The sequence below is a fragment of the Fusarium oxysporum genome, chromosome 1, assembly GCF_000149955.1.
Source record: "Fusarium oxysporum f. sp. lycopersici 4287 chromosome 1, whole genome shotgun sequence".
In the NCBI taxonomy this organism is placed as follows: Eukaryota; Fungi; Ascomycota; class Sordariomycetes; order Hypocreales; family Nectriaceae; genus Fusarium; species Fusarium oxysporum.
In genome coordinates, this window is record NC_030986.1 from 5391810 (window position 1) to 5407987 (window position 16178).

The 16178-nt window shown below is 48.8% G+C and overlaps 8 protein-coding genes across 8 annotated transcripts; 2 read left to right on the forward strand and 6 right to left on the reverse strand.

The window, feature by feature from the left end:
- The first annotated feature begins 199 nt into the window (after positions 1 to 199).
- Positions 200 to 2206, forward strand: FOXG_01203 (uncharacterized protein). The gene is made up of 2 exons (XM_018378008.1): positions 200 to 571; positions 642 to 2206. The coding sequence occupies exon 2, from the start codon at positions 678 to 680 to the stop codon at positions 1902 to 1904; it is 1227 nt and encodes a 408-aa protein (XP_018233820.1). The 5' UTR covers positions 200 to 571; positions 642 to 677; the 3' UTR covers positions 1905 to 2206.
- A 147-nt stretch (positions 2207 to 2353) lies between these two features.
- On the reverse strand, positions 2354 to 3526 carry FOXG_01204 (uncharacterized protein; the record flags this gene model as incomplete). Its single annotated transcript, XM_018378009.1, has 2 exons — positions 2806 to 3526; positions 2354 to 2712 (listed from the first exon to the last, which is right to left on the reverse strand). Exons 1-2 carry the CDS (start codon positions 3467 to 3469, stop codon positions 2354 to 2356), a joined length of 1023 nt encoding a protein of 340 aa, XP_018233821.1. The 5' UTR covers positions 3470 to 3526.
- Positions 3527 to 4013: 487 nt separating this feature from the next.
- Positions 4014 to 5245, reverse strand: FOXG_01205 (uncharacterized protein; the record flags this gene model as incomplete). The annotated part of the gene is made up of 2 exons (XM_018378010.1): positions 4014 to 4417; positions 4474 to 5245. 2 exons carry the CDS (start codon positions 5243 to 5245, stop codon positions 4014 to 4016), a joined length of 1176 nt encoding a protein of 391 aa, XP_018233822.1.
- Positions 5246 to 5256: 11 nt separating this feature from the next.
- Positions 5257 to 5506, forward strand: FOXG_18031 (uncharacterized protein; the record flags this gene model as incomplete). Its single annotated transcript, XM_018398071.1, has 2 exons — positions 5257 to 5387; positions 5494 to 5506. The coding sequence occupies 2 exons, from the start codon at positions 5257 to 5259 to the stop codon at positions 5504 to 5506; spliced, it is 144 nt and encodes a 47-aa protein (XP_018233823.1).
- Positions 5507 to 5882: 376 nt separating this feature from the next.
- FOXG_01206 (uncharacterized protein) lies at positions 5883 to 7096 on the reverse strand (the record flags this gene model as incomplete). The annotated part of the gene is made up of 2 exons (XM_018378011.1): positions 5883 to 6322; positions 6373 to 7096. 2 exons carry the CDS (start codon positions 7094 to 7096, stop codon positions 5883 to 5885), a joined length of 1164 nt encoding a protein of 387 aa, XP_018233824.1.
- Positions 7097 to 7799: 703 nt separating this feature from the next.
- FOXG_01207 (uncharacterized protein) lies at positions 7800 to 8911 on the reverse strand (the record flags this gene model as incomplete). The annotated part of the gene is made up of 3 exons (XM_018378012.1): positions 7800 to 8110; positions 8164 to 8679; positions 8731 to 8911. 3 exons carry the CDS (start codon positions 8909 to 8911, stop codon positions 7800 to 7802), a joined length of 1008 nt encoding a protein of 335 aa, XP_018233825.1.
- A 974-nt stretch (positions 8912 to 9885) lies between these two features.
- Positions 9886 to 10739, reverse strand: FOXG_18032 (uncharacterized protein; the record flags this gene model as incomplete). The annotated part of the gene is made up of 2 exons (XM_018398072.1): positions 9886 to 10434; positions 10488 to 10739. 2 exons carry the CDS (start codon positions 10737 to 10739, stop codon positions 9886 to 9888), a joined length of 801 nt encoding a protein of 266 aa, XP_018233826.1.
- A 446-nt stretch (positions 10740 to 11185) lies between these two features.
- FOXG_01208 (sialidase-1) lies at positions 11186 to 14544 on the reverse strand. The gene has a single exon (XM_018378013.1). The coding sequence runs from the start codon at positions 14449 to 14451 to the stop codon at positions 11239 to 11241; it is 3213 nt and encodes a 1070-aa protein (XP_018233827.1). The 5' UTR covers positions 14452 to 14544; the 3' UTR covers positions 11186 to 11238.
- Positions 14545 to 16178: the final 1634 nt, after the last annotated feature.

Below are 16178 nucleotides of genomic sequence, written 5' to 3' on the forward strand. Positions count from 1 at the left end.
CTTTGACCCCCCGGCAGCCGCCGTCCCCCCCACCGAACAAGACGCCACTGGGAGCTCAATCGAGGACCTTTGTCCCGACCAAGTTTAGCGGGTGTTCTTGGCTCCCGATAAATCGTGGATCCCGGTGGAAGGCTGATCCAATAACGAGAGCTAGAAGTCGGTTTAGTGAAAAAAAGAAAGGGAAAAAATTGCAGATGATCGAAGAATAAAAGGACCTGGACCTCTCGAGTCTCTCTAGCTCTTCTTCTGTTTCGCTGTTCCAAAAGATCATCGCTGTTTTAACGGTGTCTCCGTGCCGATCAACCACTCGCCTCCAGAGCAAGACATTCTTGCGCACTCAAATACCCCCACGATATCTTTTGCGACTTCATATGTTGACCTCTGTTAACTCGGCCTTCTTCAACAAATACACACCGGCACATTGGTACATGTGCCGTGTCAGTTCTTGAGAACATCAGCGAGCGACTTTGAGTCTTTGCGCTTGCTGCACCAGGAGACGATAGAAAGACTTCATCTGAAGAGAATTATTCATCTTACTCAGTGATTTATTACTTTGCGATAGGTTTACGAGGTATGTTGCGACACCAGCGCAATTGAATGCGCTACCAGCAATTCAGAACGCGATCGCTAACTGAAGATAGATATTTATACGATACCCCTCGAATAAACCTTCCATCATGTCGGCCACTCAACCCATCGCCGTCAACACCCCCGAGAACCCCTCTGAGGGCGACTCCAAGGGTCCAACCGCCAATGCTACCCAGGCCTTCATCGCCACGAACGAAGATGCCGCCGTCAGCCAGGGCATCCACACGCTCGAGGTCAAGTCCGTCCACTGGTACAGCTACCTGACCACCGTCGACTTCTGGATCGTCCTTGCGCTGGGCCAAGTTCTCGCGCTGTGCATCACGGCCACCAACACCTTCACCAGCTTCCTCGCCAACGCGGGCACCAACATCCCCGCATTCCAGACCGTCTTCAACTACATCCTCATGTTCCTCATTTACACGCCTATCTTTCTGTGGAAGGATGGTATTAAGGGCTGGTGGCGCGTTGGCGTGAAGGATGGGTGGAAGTACCTCATCATGGCGTTTTTGGACGTTGAGGGAAACTACTTTACGGTTTTGGCGTACCGGTACACGAACGTCTTGTCGGCGCAGCTCATTAACTTTTGGGCTATTGTCTGCGTTGTTGTCATCTCGTTCTTCCTCCTCAAGGTTCGGTACAGAATCTTTCAGATCATTGGTATTGTGGTCTGCTGTGGTGGTATGGGTATTCTCATCGCCAGTGATCACATCAGCGGTACCAATGGCGGCAGCGGTCTTGATATGGTCAAGGGTGATTTGTTCGCTCTGCTCGGTGCCACTCTCTACGGTACTACCAATGTATTCGAGGAGTGGCTTGTGTCCAGGGCTCACTTGTACCACGTCCTGTCATTCCTGGGCCTGTTTGGTATGTGCATCAACGGTGTCCAGGCTGCCATCTTTGACCGAAACTCTTTCGATAACGCAACCTGGAACGGTAAGGTTATCGGCTGGATCATCGGCTACACTCTGTGCCTGAACATCTTCTACATCCTCGTACCCGTCATGCTTCGCATGGGAAGTGCGGCTTTCCTCAACATCTCTTTGTTGACTGCCAACTTCTGGGGTGTCATCATTGGTATCCGGGTCTTTGGCTACACCATTCACTTCCTGTACCCCATTGCTTTTGTTCTTATCATCATTGGTCAGCTTGTCTACTTTGTCACTGGTAGCATGCTGAGTGATTCTAAGAAGCCTTGGTTGGGTGATAACCAGGAGGATGGTGTTTTGGGTTTCGGAACTGCCAAGCTCAAGGCTCTCAACGCTGCGCGTAAGGCTCAGATGGAGGCTGAGGCTGGGCAGCAAGATACCTACCGTTGAGTTGAAGTGTGTTTTGGATAGGAAGTGTCGAATCTGGGATTGCCTTCTTGGATAGAAACCCTGTCCTCTGGGAGCAAGAAAACTTTTGACATTAAGCTTGGGTGCTAAAATTAACTTGTCTAAAGACTTGATACAGTATACTAAACTTGACTAAGTCTTTTCATCACTTAGAAAAGAGGGCTTGAGTTTTCTGGCCTCCCTATGCCTGTATACCTAGGTGGCTGAATGGTAGAGTTGGAAGATCATGGTTGTAGTTGAAAGATAAAAAGTTTACATGAAATAATACATAATTTTATCTAAACCCTCTGAAGCCCCAGAGTTTATCATGCGTCTCTTTGTCCATCGCCGTTTTTTCCTGTGTCTGCCTGTCCTTTCATACTCTTTCCACAGGCAATGACCAATGCCTTCGAAAGCAAATTGTCACAGGCCAAATTCTCGTCGTCAAAATGTTAAGATTGGAGAGCAGCCAGACGAACACCGTCAATCGCTTTCTCTATCTCCTTCAACACTGGCATCAGTCTTCCTTGAATGGTACAGGGGTGTTCCTCCTCGTCGTCATCTTTCTCATAGGGTTGGTCAAGATCATTGTGCGGCGACATTGGGGTACGGAAGCGGCTGATCCTACGTAATATCTTGTGTAAGCTGTGCCCATCAAAGGGAGCAACGAGAGGCGGATCCAGGTTCGTAATCGTATGCCGTTCTCGCACCAATATACCGAGCACGATGGCAGTGCAGTCAGGGTCCTTGAAATAGTCGCAGCCGTCTTCGTCGATCATATGCTGCTCGAGAGAGTCTAGAGCTTCTGAGACTGTGTTAATTAGGGTTCGTCTTATACCATCGAGCAAGTCTGCCAAGTACTGTTAGATCAGCCATAATATATTCGAGTTGTAGAGGAACTTACCGAGAACACCACTAACAGGAAGGTCATTGGTCTCGAAGTCATACGCTCCAATGCTAAAACGCACAAACAAACGTGCCGCAATGCGGAATCTATTCTCATCATGAAATACCCATGAGACATGTAACCACAACAAGGCCGCATTGCATAGCTCTGAAGGTAGTGCTTTGCCATGGGCCCACACCTCGTAATTAAAATGCATGGCCTGGCGACATTCGTAGTAGTCAACAATGGTTGCAATTCGAGTCAGGAGCCCATCAGTTATCTGTGTTGGAATCTCGTGGTGACGACCATGGATGCTGTCCATGACTATGGCGAGAGCAAAGGCATCCCAATTCTCGGCTGATATTTGCCGAATAGGTCTGGACGATGAGTTTCCCTCTTTCCAAGGCCCTTCGAGCATAGCTCGGAATGTGCGAGAAGCAAAAATCAGATGCCGGGGGGATACTCGCATGCGAACCTCGACATCCGGATTCTCGTTCTCACCATCGAGATAGAGTTCGCTGAAGACTTGATATCGACCGAGGCATGGCGAGTTGGGGAACTCCGGATCTACGGGATTTCCATGGAAAGTAGGACTCTCGGGGACGATGTTCTGCTTGTTCGGCTTTTTGAGTATCAGCTCGACGTCGCCGCCTGGGTCTATATCGTACGATATCGACTTCATGCTGATTGATCTGTTGCGTTGCTGGGAAAAGTCTGCTCCTCTGTCTTCTGATTGTTGTTGAAAGGAAAAAGATGAAGATGATCTCAAATGTTTGATTTGTGGACTGTTTATTATTTTGGAATGCGTCACTGTCAAGCAAAATAAATCTGGCTGGCACTGCCAACTATTGAGTCGAGACCCGTCCCGGGGGAGGGAAGGAAACGTAAGACCTCTATCATAAGCGACAAAAACAAATAGGTAAGTTAAGTATATCTTAGTAGGTAGTTAGACCAGTTAATTTTGTGCCTTGATATCAGAAGTCCTATTGCCCCTGAGGCCGTCCACGAGTCGCAGGCAGACAAACGAGGAGAAAACACGGATTGGTAGAGATATTGGGCAAAGTGCATGATGGGTCACTAGTAACATTCCCTGAATCTAATGAGTCTAAGCGCTATAAAAAAGCAGTAAAGTGACCAAAGTAAAGATCAAGACATCGAGAACACAAGAGATCCTTGTTGCTTGGTTCCTAGCCCAGAACACCGACCAATCCTATGGCATCCAGTCATCAATCACCTCCAACGTTCATGTTCAGATCAAGAGTCCAGGAATTCATCTCAGCCTTGACATCTCCAAGAGAACGCCTCATCCTAGCCCTAACGCTGCACGCCGACACATCGTGATAGTGGTCATACTCCTCGGTTGTAGCTGCAATCGACTCAGGCATGTCGTTGACCAGTTGAATCATGCTCATGACACTGTAACCGTTGAAAGGGGGCACAAGGGGGCGGTCACTTGATGCGAGACGTTGCAGTTCTCGCTTCAAAATGCCTAGCGCGATAGAGGAGCATGTCGGAGACTCGTACTTGTGCCAGTCGCAGAGAAAGTCTGAGTTGGGAAGAGTGTCGAGAAGGTCGTGAAGTCCTGTCACGATTTTACCAATGAGCTCTTGTCGTTTGTCGTGAATCTTGGCTGTTTCTCTTGTCAATGGATTTGATCCAGAGGTGCAGGGGGAAATGGTTACTCACGTAGAACTCCAGGGATTGGAAGATGATCCGTACTCAGTTGTGAACGGCCGTCCATGTGCTTGAGGATAGTCTGAGTCGCTCTGTCAAAAGGTTCTTGGTTGGGGAAGACCCAAGAAACAGATAGCCACATCAGAGTCTGACGGGAGTGCTCGTCCTCAAACTCGGTACAGATGTTCTTATACCATGCTTCGGAAAAGATCTTGACGACCTCATGGCATCCATAGAAATCGACTATGGTAGCGAGACAAGTCATCAGCTTAAGATAGACGACGCGAGGCACACCTCCGTGTCGGCCGTGGATGATATCAAGAACGATAGCAAGTGCCACACCATCCCAGCCAACGGCCGTGACTTGACGGAGAGGCTTTCCGAAAAAAGAAGAAGTCGATGATGCCTCGCGCCAGGGCCCTTGGATCACGGAGCGAAAATAGTGAGAGGCCATAGTGAGATATCGTGAAGAAACTCGCATACGGACTTCACCCTCAAGAGGTGTTCTGACCTTGGGAGTGTTCGGAGTTTCGATAGCGCTCTCTTCTGCGACGGCGATGAATCTTGAGCGATAGATTATTGTGCCAAGGGGATTGAGATCTCCTTCAGCTTCAGCAGGAGGAAGAAGATCATCGAATACGTGATATCTTGCAGCTAGCGTGGGAAGAGAGACTGTTGGTTCGTTCATAGGATCCTCACATTCCTCGTCGTATCCGTTGGAGGGAACGTAGGGGATGAGTTGCTGACAGTTTGGCCGTTCGAGAAGAAGGTCGAACATCGCCATCCGGGTCGATAATGTACGAGATGTACTTCATCATGTATGGCCTCTGCTTCTTGTATTCCGGTGTTCGTGTTGGGATGAAGAACGAAGAGAGAGAATCGAGGGGAAGAAGAAGAGTTCTTGTCAAGGCCGTAAATAAATCACAGTATGCAAGGCAGAAAGGCTGCTCTGGGCCGTCACGATATGCATCTGCCCGCCACTAAAAGAAAACAGAACCGAACCACACTGACAAACGGTTTAGACAAATGCAGACAAAAGCCCTGATTGCAAACATACTGAAGAGAAAAAAAGGATATGGTCGGTCAAATATAGTTTGTGATTTTAGACAAATATCCTAAGGTTAGAATACCTTACTGAAGCAGGGGTAAAGCTTTTCAAAAGGTTTCCTAAACTCAGCCCTGATTTAGGAAGAAGAGGTCTAAAGGCAGACCAAGATCACAAAGCCTAAAGCAAAGCACTGAGCCCGAGGAAATGTGAGTGAAGGAGTTACATGGCAAATACATAGAGGAATGCTAACCAATTTTGACTCCAATCCCTAGGTCCAGGCACCACTTAACTAGGCTTTTTTTAATCTTCGATATTCGTAAACGATTCAGTCTCCTAACAATCCAGTTTACAGTACAAACAAAGTCCCGACTTTTTAGTCATTCTCCTTCTGACGCAGCCCCCAGCCCTGAATGCGCGAAGGGCGGAACCCCTTGATATCGTTGTTGATCCCCTTCATCAGTTTCTGAATCCGCCCCTGTATGGTACACATGCACCGTCGATGATATACGTCGAGCTCTCCAGAGCTGCTGCGCCCAGAGTTATCGTAGTTTGGCTGTAATGGTTTAGGTCGGGGAAACCCGTCGACCAAGGCTCGCATCGTGACAACGCTGTATCCGTCGTAAGGAGGCTCGAGGGGCGTAAGTTCATCCTCCCATCTGAATCTCTCTCGCATCAAAGTCCCAAGCAACATGGATGAGCAGTCAGATAAACCCAACCCGGGACATTCCTCCTCAGTGCGGAGCGTTTCTTGAAGGATATCGAGACCTTCCAGGACCCTCCTGATAAGCTCCGTTCTTTTGTCATTCAGGACATCTAATACAGCGTTAGCATATCGAGCTTGAGTCCGCCTGGCATATACTTACCGAAAACCCCACCAACGGGAAGTTCCTTCAAATCGAACTCTGAAAGTCCTTTGCTGTACCTCAAGACCCTGCGGGCCACGGCAGTGAAAAGAACATCGCTCTCAAAGACCCACGCAACATAAAGCCGCAGTAACGAGCTTTCGGTATACAAATCGGAGTTTTCTTGTGTAACAGACTGTTGAGAGAGCCACAAGGTACTGATGAGCTCCATGCTCTCGTAGCATTGATAGTAGTCGACGATGGTTGCGATACGAGCCAGAAGGACGAGGTTGATATACTTGGGGATCTGTCGAAAACGCCCGTGTATCGCATCAAGCACGACGGCGAGGGCCTTAGCGTCCCAGTCAGAAGTCGCAACTTGGCGAGGGCTGCCCCGAGAAGGAAATGATGAGGCCTCAGACCATGGGCCTTGAAGCATAGCGCTGAAAGTTTTCGAGGCAAGTGTCAGGTGCTTTGAAGAAACTCTTATCCGCACTACGTCGGGAGTCTCTTCTACGAAATCCAAATCGCCGTAGTCATCGACAAATGTAGGAGTATCAAAGTTATCAAAGACTGTGTATCGTCCTTGGAGTACTGAGTTGTTGAAGTCCGTGGTGGGTGAGTCGTTGGCGGCCTCTCCATCTCCACACAAGACTCTTTCTGGGATGATATTCTGGGCATTTGGCTCGTTGAGCACGAGTTCGATGTCGCCATCAGGATCTATTACGTACGCAACAGACTTCATGGTTACGCCTGGGATGATGCACTACGCTTCCTAGTCGCGAAGGAAGTTGAGGGGTGAAGAAGAGAGATGAAGGAAGAAGATACTATCTGAGAGTGAGAGAGGAGGCTTGTTGTGAAGAGGGGAGAACCCGCCTTCGGCGTTGGAGATGGGACGAAATGGTTGTGGTTCGGCAGCCTGTCAATGACAACTCAGACCTCTCACATGCTGGCACAGGCTGGAATATCGAGGAGCCAGACAAGATCAAGAAAATAGAAAGTTTTTATAAGACTTTTTATTCTAGCCTTAATTAAGGAAGAAAAGGTCTAAGTGTAGGCTAAGATTATAAAGTCTGAAGCAAGTAGAAATAGGAGTGAAGGAGTTTACATGATTAATAAATAAGTTTGCCCAAGTAGCTATTCCATTCTGATCTCTTGTTCCTGAAGATGTGCTATGCATGTAATCTCCTTTGCATCCTCCAGGACCTCTCGAAGAAAGCAGTTCCAAACATTATCAGACAACCAGCGAAACATCGAACTCCATCATACCACCTTAGCCTTTGAAGTCGGCCGGGCGCATACCTAAAGCTCCCTGTCGACCTTCTGAAGCACTGGCGTCATTCTCCCTTTGATGCTGCAAGGGTAGATTCGGCCGTCGTTGGCGTCAATGTACCTGAGCCTTTCTGTCCCGGGATTATCATGCAGTCGTATAGGCTCAAAGAACTCTTTCACCAGATGAGAGTTTTGACATTGCAATCCCGAGAATGAACTTGCCCCTTTTCCTTGGGGTCTTTCCATTCAGGCGAAGGAAAGCTGTTCAAAGCGTCCAACACACGACCGACAGAGACTCCTTTGTGTTCGTAGTCCCAACTTCCGAGTGCCTTGTGCATGTCGTGCTTATTAGATTCAAGAGCCCCAAGCAACATGTACCTGCACTGAGGGCTACACCCAATACGGCTGTTCAGCAGATCCCCGCGCAGGTTACTGAGTCTTTTATAGACAAACGGCAAGGCCAATTCTCTCTTCTTATCCAGCGTTTCTAAATTAAATGTTAGCAGTGTGTAGGCACATTGCCCGGATAGCGTTGCCTACCAAAGATCACAGCGATGGGAAGGTTCCGGGTATCCACATGTTCTGAGCCTTCACCTTGCTCCAGCACCAAATGAGCCATTGAAGAGAACATTTTGGTCCAAGAGAAAACCCAAGAAACAAACAGCAACATAATAGATTTCTTGCCGTATGTTTCGGGCACATTTACTCCTGCTCTCCACAACTCTGCTGCAAGAGTTACAGATTCAGCGCATTCGTAGTAGTTGACAATGACGGCGACGTCGACAATAAACTTGATGCTGACTTGTCGCGGGATTTCATTATTGCGGCCATGAATAATGTTGAGTACGGTAATCAAAGCGTGTATATTCCAGTCAGTTGCTGAGATCTCACGAATGGCGGGTGCGGCAGGAGTCTGATCCGAAGAATCCGAAGAAGTCGCTGCATCAGGAGCTGCTGACTCTTTCCAGGGGCCTTTGAGCATACTCCTGAACATGCGAGAGACAGCTGTTAAATGATGCGAAGAAACACGAAACCGATATTCAGCAGCCTTCTTGTCTGTGTCGTGGTATTAGCTTCTACGTTGTTTGGGGACACAAGCTTGCTCACCTTTAAGCGCTGGCGAGTGCCACACAGGAACGTCCACCGAGGATACATCTTGGTAGTACTGAGGTGGCTCCGTACCATACTGGCGAAGGTTGACAATTGGAACAACTGATTGAGTGTTAGGTTTCTGGAGGACGATGCAGATGTCCCCATCGGGGGCTATGTCGTGAGTGACGACTGCCATGATGCTGTCGTGTTGCCGAGGTTTTGGATGAGGAAGGGAAAATATGCCCACGTGGGAGAAAGGAAATCGATGTGAAAGAGTCAACAGAAGAGCTGAGAAAACTTTTCCAAAGGCTGGGCGGCTCTGTAAGAGAGAGTGTGTCAGGTGTCAGGGCGCAAGCCTTCATCTGTCAGCCACTGTCAAAACAGATGCACCACTAAAGCACAAGCAGAAGTTTGCACCTCAAAATGGTCTCGCGAGTAAAAGATGGAATTCTATGGATGACGTAAAATGGCAAACTGCTGTGACCAAGATAAGGGATACTTCATCCGGAGAGGAACAGGGGGATCAAGAACAACGAGACACAACCTCACCACAAATCTCCCACATAGACAACTACCAGACTCAAGCAGCATGTTCATATTATCAGGATTTAAAGTAGCTCAACTAAGTATCCTCAATCTCCTCTTTCACTCTGTCGATGACCGGCCTCATCCTTGCATACACAGTACAGTTCTGACCATGATTCTCATCAGGACACACAACTGACATCTGAGGAAACTCCTCCAGCGATGCCAGGACTTCCCGTATACTGAGATCATCATACTATTCCTCGATGTTCTGGAACATTCGCTTTCCCCGTATCAACACACCAAGTGCCATAGCAGCGCATCTTTATCAAGGTGATTCTCATGCCGTCAAACTTATCTGACCATGGTTAGTTGAGGGTCGTGGTACGTTTGGTGGGAATACCAACCAAGCACTTCAGTCAGGGGAACATCGTGCAAGGTATCCGTACCAGGCCCTTCGTAGTCCGAGAGGAGCAATTGTGCGCAATGCGAAAACTCCTTTTCCAATGAAATACCCAGGAGCCAAACAGCCACATTAGGCACACGTTGTTGAGACATTGCATTGCATGTTTTTCGAAAGTTGAGAGCCACAACTCCGAATAGAGTTGTACTGCTTCGACGCATTTAAGGTGGTGGACGACAACGTCAATGTGTCATAAAACCGAAATCAACATTTCGGGGTACTTGAGAGTTTTGGCCGTAAATGATGTTCAATAAGGTAACCAAAGCCTTCGCATCCCATCCCTTGAGGTGTATGGCGTTGGCTGGTCGAGCAGCGCGCGTTGTCGGCTGTAAACGAGATACTTCCAGCTGTGTAGAGAGGGCTGGAGATGCAAGAGACAGATGGTAGCTGGAAACGCGCATTCGAATCTCGACTTCTTTATCTTCCTCCTGGGGATTAGTTGTCCCGTAGAACAAGCTGTCCAAGGTTCCCATCTTGATCGTGGAATCATCTTCCTCCTCCTCATCGTCCTCTTCACCCGTCATGGGCGATGATGAGCATCGACCATTTGGTAGGGAACGCCGTGGAATTGGTTTGGGTGCTGCTAGCACGATCTCAATATCGCCACGAGGGTCGATCACATAAGTGACGGATCTCATCGCGTGCGTAGCGAAAAACTTGGTTGGGAGGGTGTTCTTTGTCGAAGAAAATAATGTTAAAATTGCGTAGAATTCTGATTGAATCGTCGGCTTCTGATCCAGGAGATAGCTCTGTATCTGCCTGACTCGGGCGGAAATAGGGTTACTACAGAGTCAGAGGCGTGTCCATGTTGGACCTCATCATTGTCTTTGGGAGTCTTCTGCTCATCTTCTCCGTCTCCTTCATCGCTCTCTTCTTCCCCGCTGTCCTTCTTGCTGTCGCTCGTCTTATCATTGTCTTCGATATGTGAAGGACATGGGTTTATAATGACTTTGGGAACAACTGTCCTCTCGTCTGAATTCTGGAGCACAATCTCGAAATTGCTACGATTGAATGGCTCGTACCGAACGACCTTCATGACTTGCAAAGAAAAGGCGTAGCTCTTTGAATGAGGGAATTCGATTTGGGGGAGGGGGAGGGGGAGGGGGAGGGGAAAGGGGATGCAGAGTTGGGTGATTTCAGACGAGACAAAGACACTCTCTCTAATGCTCTTAAATAATTTGTATCTCTAAGACTTAACTTATGAAAAGATTCTTCAAAGAGTACAGTATAAGCTTGCCTGCGCGAGAAACCCCGATAATATGCTTGAACCCGAAGGCAAGGCTGCCAACAAACAACGCATATGCATAGCTGAAACAACCGCGCCGTTGGGCTCTTGTACCACACGCAATGACCCAACCAGTTGATCATCATGATTCGCAGAAGAGCAACCGAGACCTGCATATCTCTGGTGGATTCTGGGTAATGCCACTAAGCGACTTCAGCAAGAGAACCATGTTTGACGAAGAGAGAAGAGAAAGGATGGTAGAACTTTATGTTAAAATTGATCAGACGAAATCTATGGTGCTAAAAAACGCCTATGAACCAGTGACCTTGATCGTAGAAGCCACACTCGGCACTCCATTCTTATCCATGACAAACAACATCCAGTATCCCGGCAGCGCAACGCCAGGATCACTAGGCACCTGGAACGAATACGAATTCTTTCCTGCGTTAGCCAACGTCAACGGAATACGTCGTTGGTCACTGTTAACAGTGTGCGTAGCCGTTCCGTACCGTACTAGGGAAGCTTGCACGATAGCTCCGCCCGTTTGAACAGTAACTGTTCCTCCAACCTTGATGGTGGACACAGACACGGAAGTGATCTTGGGGCGTGTGGCTAACTTGCCCTTTGAGTCGTAGAGGTAGGGAGGAGTGTAGAGTTGAGCGTCGAAGTGGTTTGTGTCACATCCACCGCAGAGACCACCGCCGCCGTTGAAGACTCTCCCGTCGGGAAGGAGGAGGGCGATGCTGTGATATGTCCTTACGATGTTATTGGGCTTCATGAGCTCAAAGCCATCTCTGTCTGGATAGTACATCTCAGGTTGCAACTGAGGCGTTGAGTCTTCAAACGGGACAGCGTATTGCTGACCACCCGTGATGAAGACGTTGCCGTTGGGAAGAACAACAGAGCTGTGGAACACACGAGGGAAGAAAAGACCCTCACTGGCGTAAGCAACAGAAACATTCGCACCAGGATTTCCGACAGTGATGATGTGGGCATCAGTAGTAGCGTCCGAGTCTTGATAATTCGGAGTTCCACCATGAGTCAGAATCTTGCCCTTGACGGCGTCAAACATGATGGCATTTCCGCACATAGCATCAGGCGCAACACCACGATCAGAGGCCCTCTGCCCCGCAGTCTTGACATCGCCGTTCTTCTTCTCAGTGTAATACCAGTTCATGTTCTTACTCGGCCCAGCCTGGAACACAGTACCGCTCTTCCAACCAAACAGCCAAGCGTGGTTATCAGAGCGGAACAAGCCCTGCGCATCATTCGTGAGCATCTTCTGAACATCTGCTTTATTAAGCAGTGTCCAGGTCTTCTTCTTCGGATCGTATACTTCGCCGTTCTTGAAAGACTCGCCGCCGCTCCAGGATCCTCCGATGGTGAAGACTTTGCCTGTGGATGTTGTGGCGGAGGATTGATACCCGCGTGCGACTTGCATGTTGGGACCGGATACCCATGCTTGTTGGACGGGGTCGAAGAGGCTTGTGCGCTCAGCGTTGTTACCGCCCGCAACGACGAGTTGGCCGTTTCCGTCGAGGGAAATGCCCGGGCAGAACATGTCATGGTTTGTCTCTGTGACTTGACGCTCTGCGACTTGGCCAGTTGCTGGGTCCCATGTTGAAGTGAGCGTTAGACCACCGGGACCACCAGACATGGTGTCTCTAGCCCAGGATGACCAGACGAGGACTTTGCCGGTGTTGGGATCAACGGTTCCAGCGACGGGGATGATGGGGAAGTTAATGGTAGGACCCCAAGCGCCTTGAGATGCTTGGGGAGGAACGTAGTCGTTCGCTTGGAAGACATTGAGCTCTGCAATGCTTGTCCAGGGATTGCCATTCGCCTCAGTGAGAGCAACGAGCTTGACAAATCGTGCAGGCTGCGTATCGAAATTGGCATACTTGACAGTCCAGTCACTGTACCAATTCCCATACGCCACAGGTGAACCCCAAGTCTTCCCATCCTTGCTCAGGAATATTTGATGCTGCGCAATATACCCATTCTGCGAGCCATCCTGTCTGGGCAGCATAGAAATCCCATTGACGTTATAGCTCTTCTTCATATCAACAGTGATACTATGCGGCGGCGCAGGCTCACTGCCCTCCCACTGGGTATGCCACATAGTATCACCGTTCCCGTCGATAGCATTCTTGCAGTCATCCCCCTCGTGCACGCTATCACACGTCACTGACCACTTCTTGCGGTCGATCGCGGCGCTGTTGAAGGGCGCGGCTGCACGGAGACTCAGTATATTTTTACTTTCATCCCTCTTGAGGAGGGAGGAGGAGGAGGAGGAGGAAAGGGGACGGACCTTTTCTGTGTTGAGTTGGGGGCGGGGCTTCACACGCGAGCTGAATTTGTTGTTGATGGTGCTGGCTTTGGGGGGGATGGCTTGGATGTAGCCTTTGTTGAGCTTGGGGACGTCGAAGGAGGGGTTGTAGCCGGGGCCGTTTTTGCCGCCGCCTTTGGTGCTGTCGGCATCGAAGGTTTTGCCGGATTGATGTGTGATGAAGGATTTCTTTGAGGGCTTGGACTTTGAGTCGTCTTTTGATCCCTTCTTGGAACTCTTCTTGGAGTTGGTCTTAGAGTCCTCTGCTTTGGCTCGTGACTTTGTAGCATCATCACCACCATCGTGTCTACCCTTGCCACCTCCTTTACCCTTCCCCTTAACCTTTCCTGAATCATCAGAAGAGGCCTTGGTAGGAGCAGAAGATCGAGTCTTGGTAGAATCTTCAACCTTGGTGCGAGACTTGGTAGCATCGTCATCTCCGTTATGCCTGCCACCGCCATCTTTGCCCTTCCCCTTTCCTTTTCCCTTGCCTTTGCCCTTGTCATCGCCTGTTGGCGGGCTTGTGGGGGCTGCTGTGCTTGTGGCAGTAACAGACACTGAATCCGTTGCACTGCTGGAAGATGTTTTTGGTGAATCCTCAGGCTTCTTGCGAGACTTTGTAGCGTCATCTTTGCCCTTGTTCTTATCCTTGCCTTTCTGCTTGTGGCCGCCAGAGCTGGAGTCATCGTCCCCTCCATGCTTGGCTACACTCGCAGTATCTTTTGAATTCGACTTGGCCTTGGGAGCAACTTCTGGCTTGTCGACAGGAGCTGGACCAAAGCGGACATAAGTGGGTTGCATGAATGGCTCGGCATACACCACCTCGTCAATATCATCTGAAGAGCCTGATGGCGTGTCATCAGGCGGACTTGATGGAGTAGCATCAGATGGATCCGTGGGCGTATCATCAGAGTCGTCTGTAGACTCGTCATCAGAGCCATATGTCTGCTCAATTCGGGCAACTCTTCGCGACAAAGCAGAAGCAGGAAACCCAGTCTTTGGTTTTGCCTTTCCAAATACAGGAAGCATAGAATCCAAATTTGTCTTTGATCCTGCCGCAGTCTTTGAAGAATCGGTTGTGTCATCTGAATCAGGTCGAGGAAGTGCATAGCCACCCTTGGGAGCTGAGAAGACGGGGAGAACCACAGCATCAGCGATGCCCAGGCATAACGTCAAGGCGTAAACAACCTTCATTTTGGGCTGTGGTATAAGGAGTGACAAAGAGAGAATGGGCTGGTGACAATGCTTTGTCTAGGTGGATTTTGTCAAAGGGGGGACAAAGAGCAGCACAGCTTACACGACATTGTCAAAACATTTTATAAAAGAAGCCTCACGTACGAGTATAAAGTGTATTATTAAAGCTATTCTAAATGCAGGAACATATAGAACCGTCGGGACCTTACATGAGGCTAAACCTTGCCAAGAACGTGGTGGTTCCAGGAACCCGGAGGAATGCTAGATGCCCCATTTTCACGGCCTGGACCATAACATGTCATTCCTATCAGAGAACGAGGTAAACCAAGATCGGCAAGGGTCTCGAGCAAGGAAAGCTTAACTATATGCTTGGGACCCCGTGTTATTTAAATGTTTTAGGTTTATCCATGTTCTCGGTCTCAGTTTTCCTGGTTCTACCCGAATACTTCAACGCTTTTTGTATAGCTCATTATTTAGAGCTTCTAGACACCAGATCGGCCGCCGGACTTGATTACTCAAGCTTGAAGAGGTGTTAGTTGCATTATTGAATATTGGGCTTTGACAAATGGAATGGGGTGGACTGCTGTGTCGTGAAGGATGCAAACCGCCGGGTAAGCGATCTACAGAAGTATCCCGCCTCTTCTTTACTGTTTTATCCAACGATGATCATCCAATTTATGCCAACAATGGTTTATTTCCATGTTAGATTACAGGGTCCAACGGTGATACCGAATAACTGGTATGGTAAACGATGTCTTCGTCCCGTGGACGTTCCTGATGTTGGCAACACAGGTGGAAAGCTTGAATGCCGGCTGCCGAATGCGCATAACAGTTTCTTCGAATCCTATTTTCGTATCACATTTGCACTTTTATGCTCATCTTTCCCATTAAACTATTGGTTGCTCAAGATCCAAGCTGTGCTGTTGGGTCACACGAACATGCACCCACCTATCGCTCCTGTTACTATTCATAATTCACAGCTCCATGTTCTTTCTTAGAGCTCGAGCTCTAGTCAAGGAATAAACTCAACTAAAAGCAGTTGCTAACCTGGTAGCTTCGCTATCGACTCCCTCTGAGTGGACAACACAATCGAATGAAGGCATTAGACAGCTACTAGATCCCACGAGCAGATGACAGGTTCCTCTTTAGCCTCGGGACTAGCCATCAGCTAGCATGCTTTCATCAAATTGACAGCTACTACCCCCAATCCGATGGACTAAGAGTCCGAGCGTTGGTAAGGCCAAAACTGGGCTTGATACGAGGCTGCTGGACTGGAGAACTACTGGATATAAGATAACGAGAACACACGCGCGCTCCGGGGAACTCACCAAGGGGGAATGGGACGTTCATAAGGGCTTAACGCAATGGTAGCCACGAGGCACTCTGAAGTTAGATCAGAAGGAGAGGAAGATGTTCCTGAGAGTCATGCTTGAGGGTTCAGCTTTTCTTCAACGAATCGTGAAAGCCACCAGGTGACTCTTGGCAATCCTCGTCGAATAAACTTACTTGTAAGAAGCCATAACGAAAGGCAATATAAGAGTATAGCATTCCAAGCTTGGGCACGTTGCTCAAGGTGCTGATAATGAGGGCTTATTCTGTTGCAGTTTTCACAGCCAGTTGTTTTCAGTGGTCGAGTACAACCGTAATTCTGTATTTTCAAGACCGGATCTGCGAAACTCAAGACAACCGCCATACAAGTCCGTCAAAAGTCTTTGACCTTATATAGA

Coding starts and splice junctions, on each gene's coding strand:
- FOXG_01208 (XM_018378013.1), bottom strand. CDS start 14,451: ATGAAGGTTGTTTACGCCTTGACGTTATGCCTGGGCATCGCTGATGCT.
- FOXG_01203 (XM_018378008.1), top strand. CDS start 678: ATGTCGGCCACTCAACCCATCGCCGTCAACACCCCCGAGAACCCCTCT.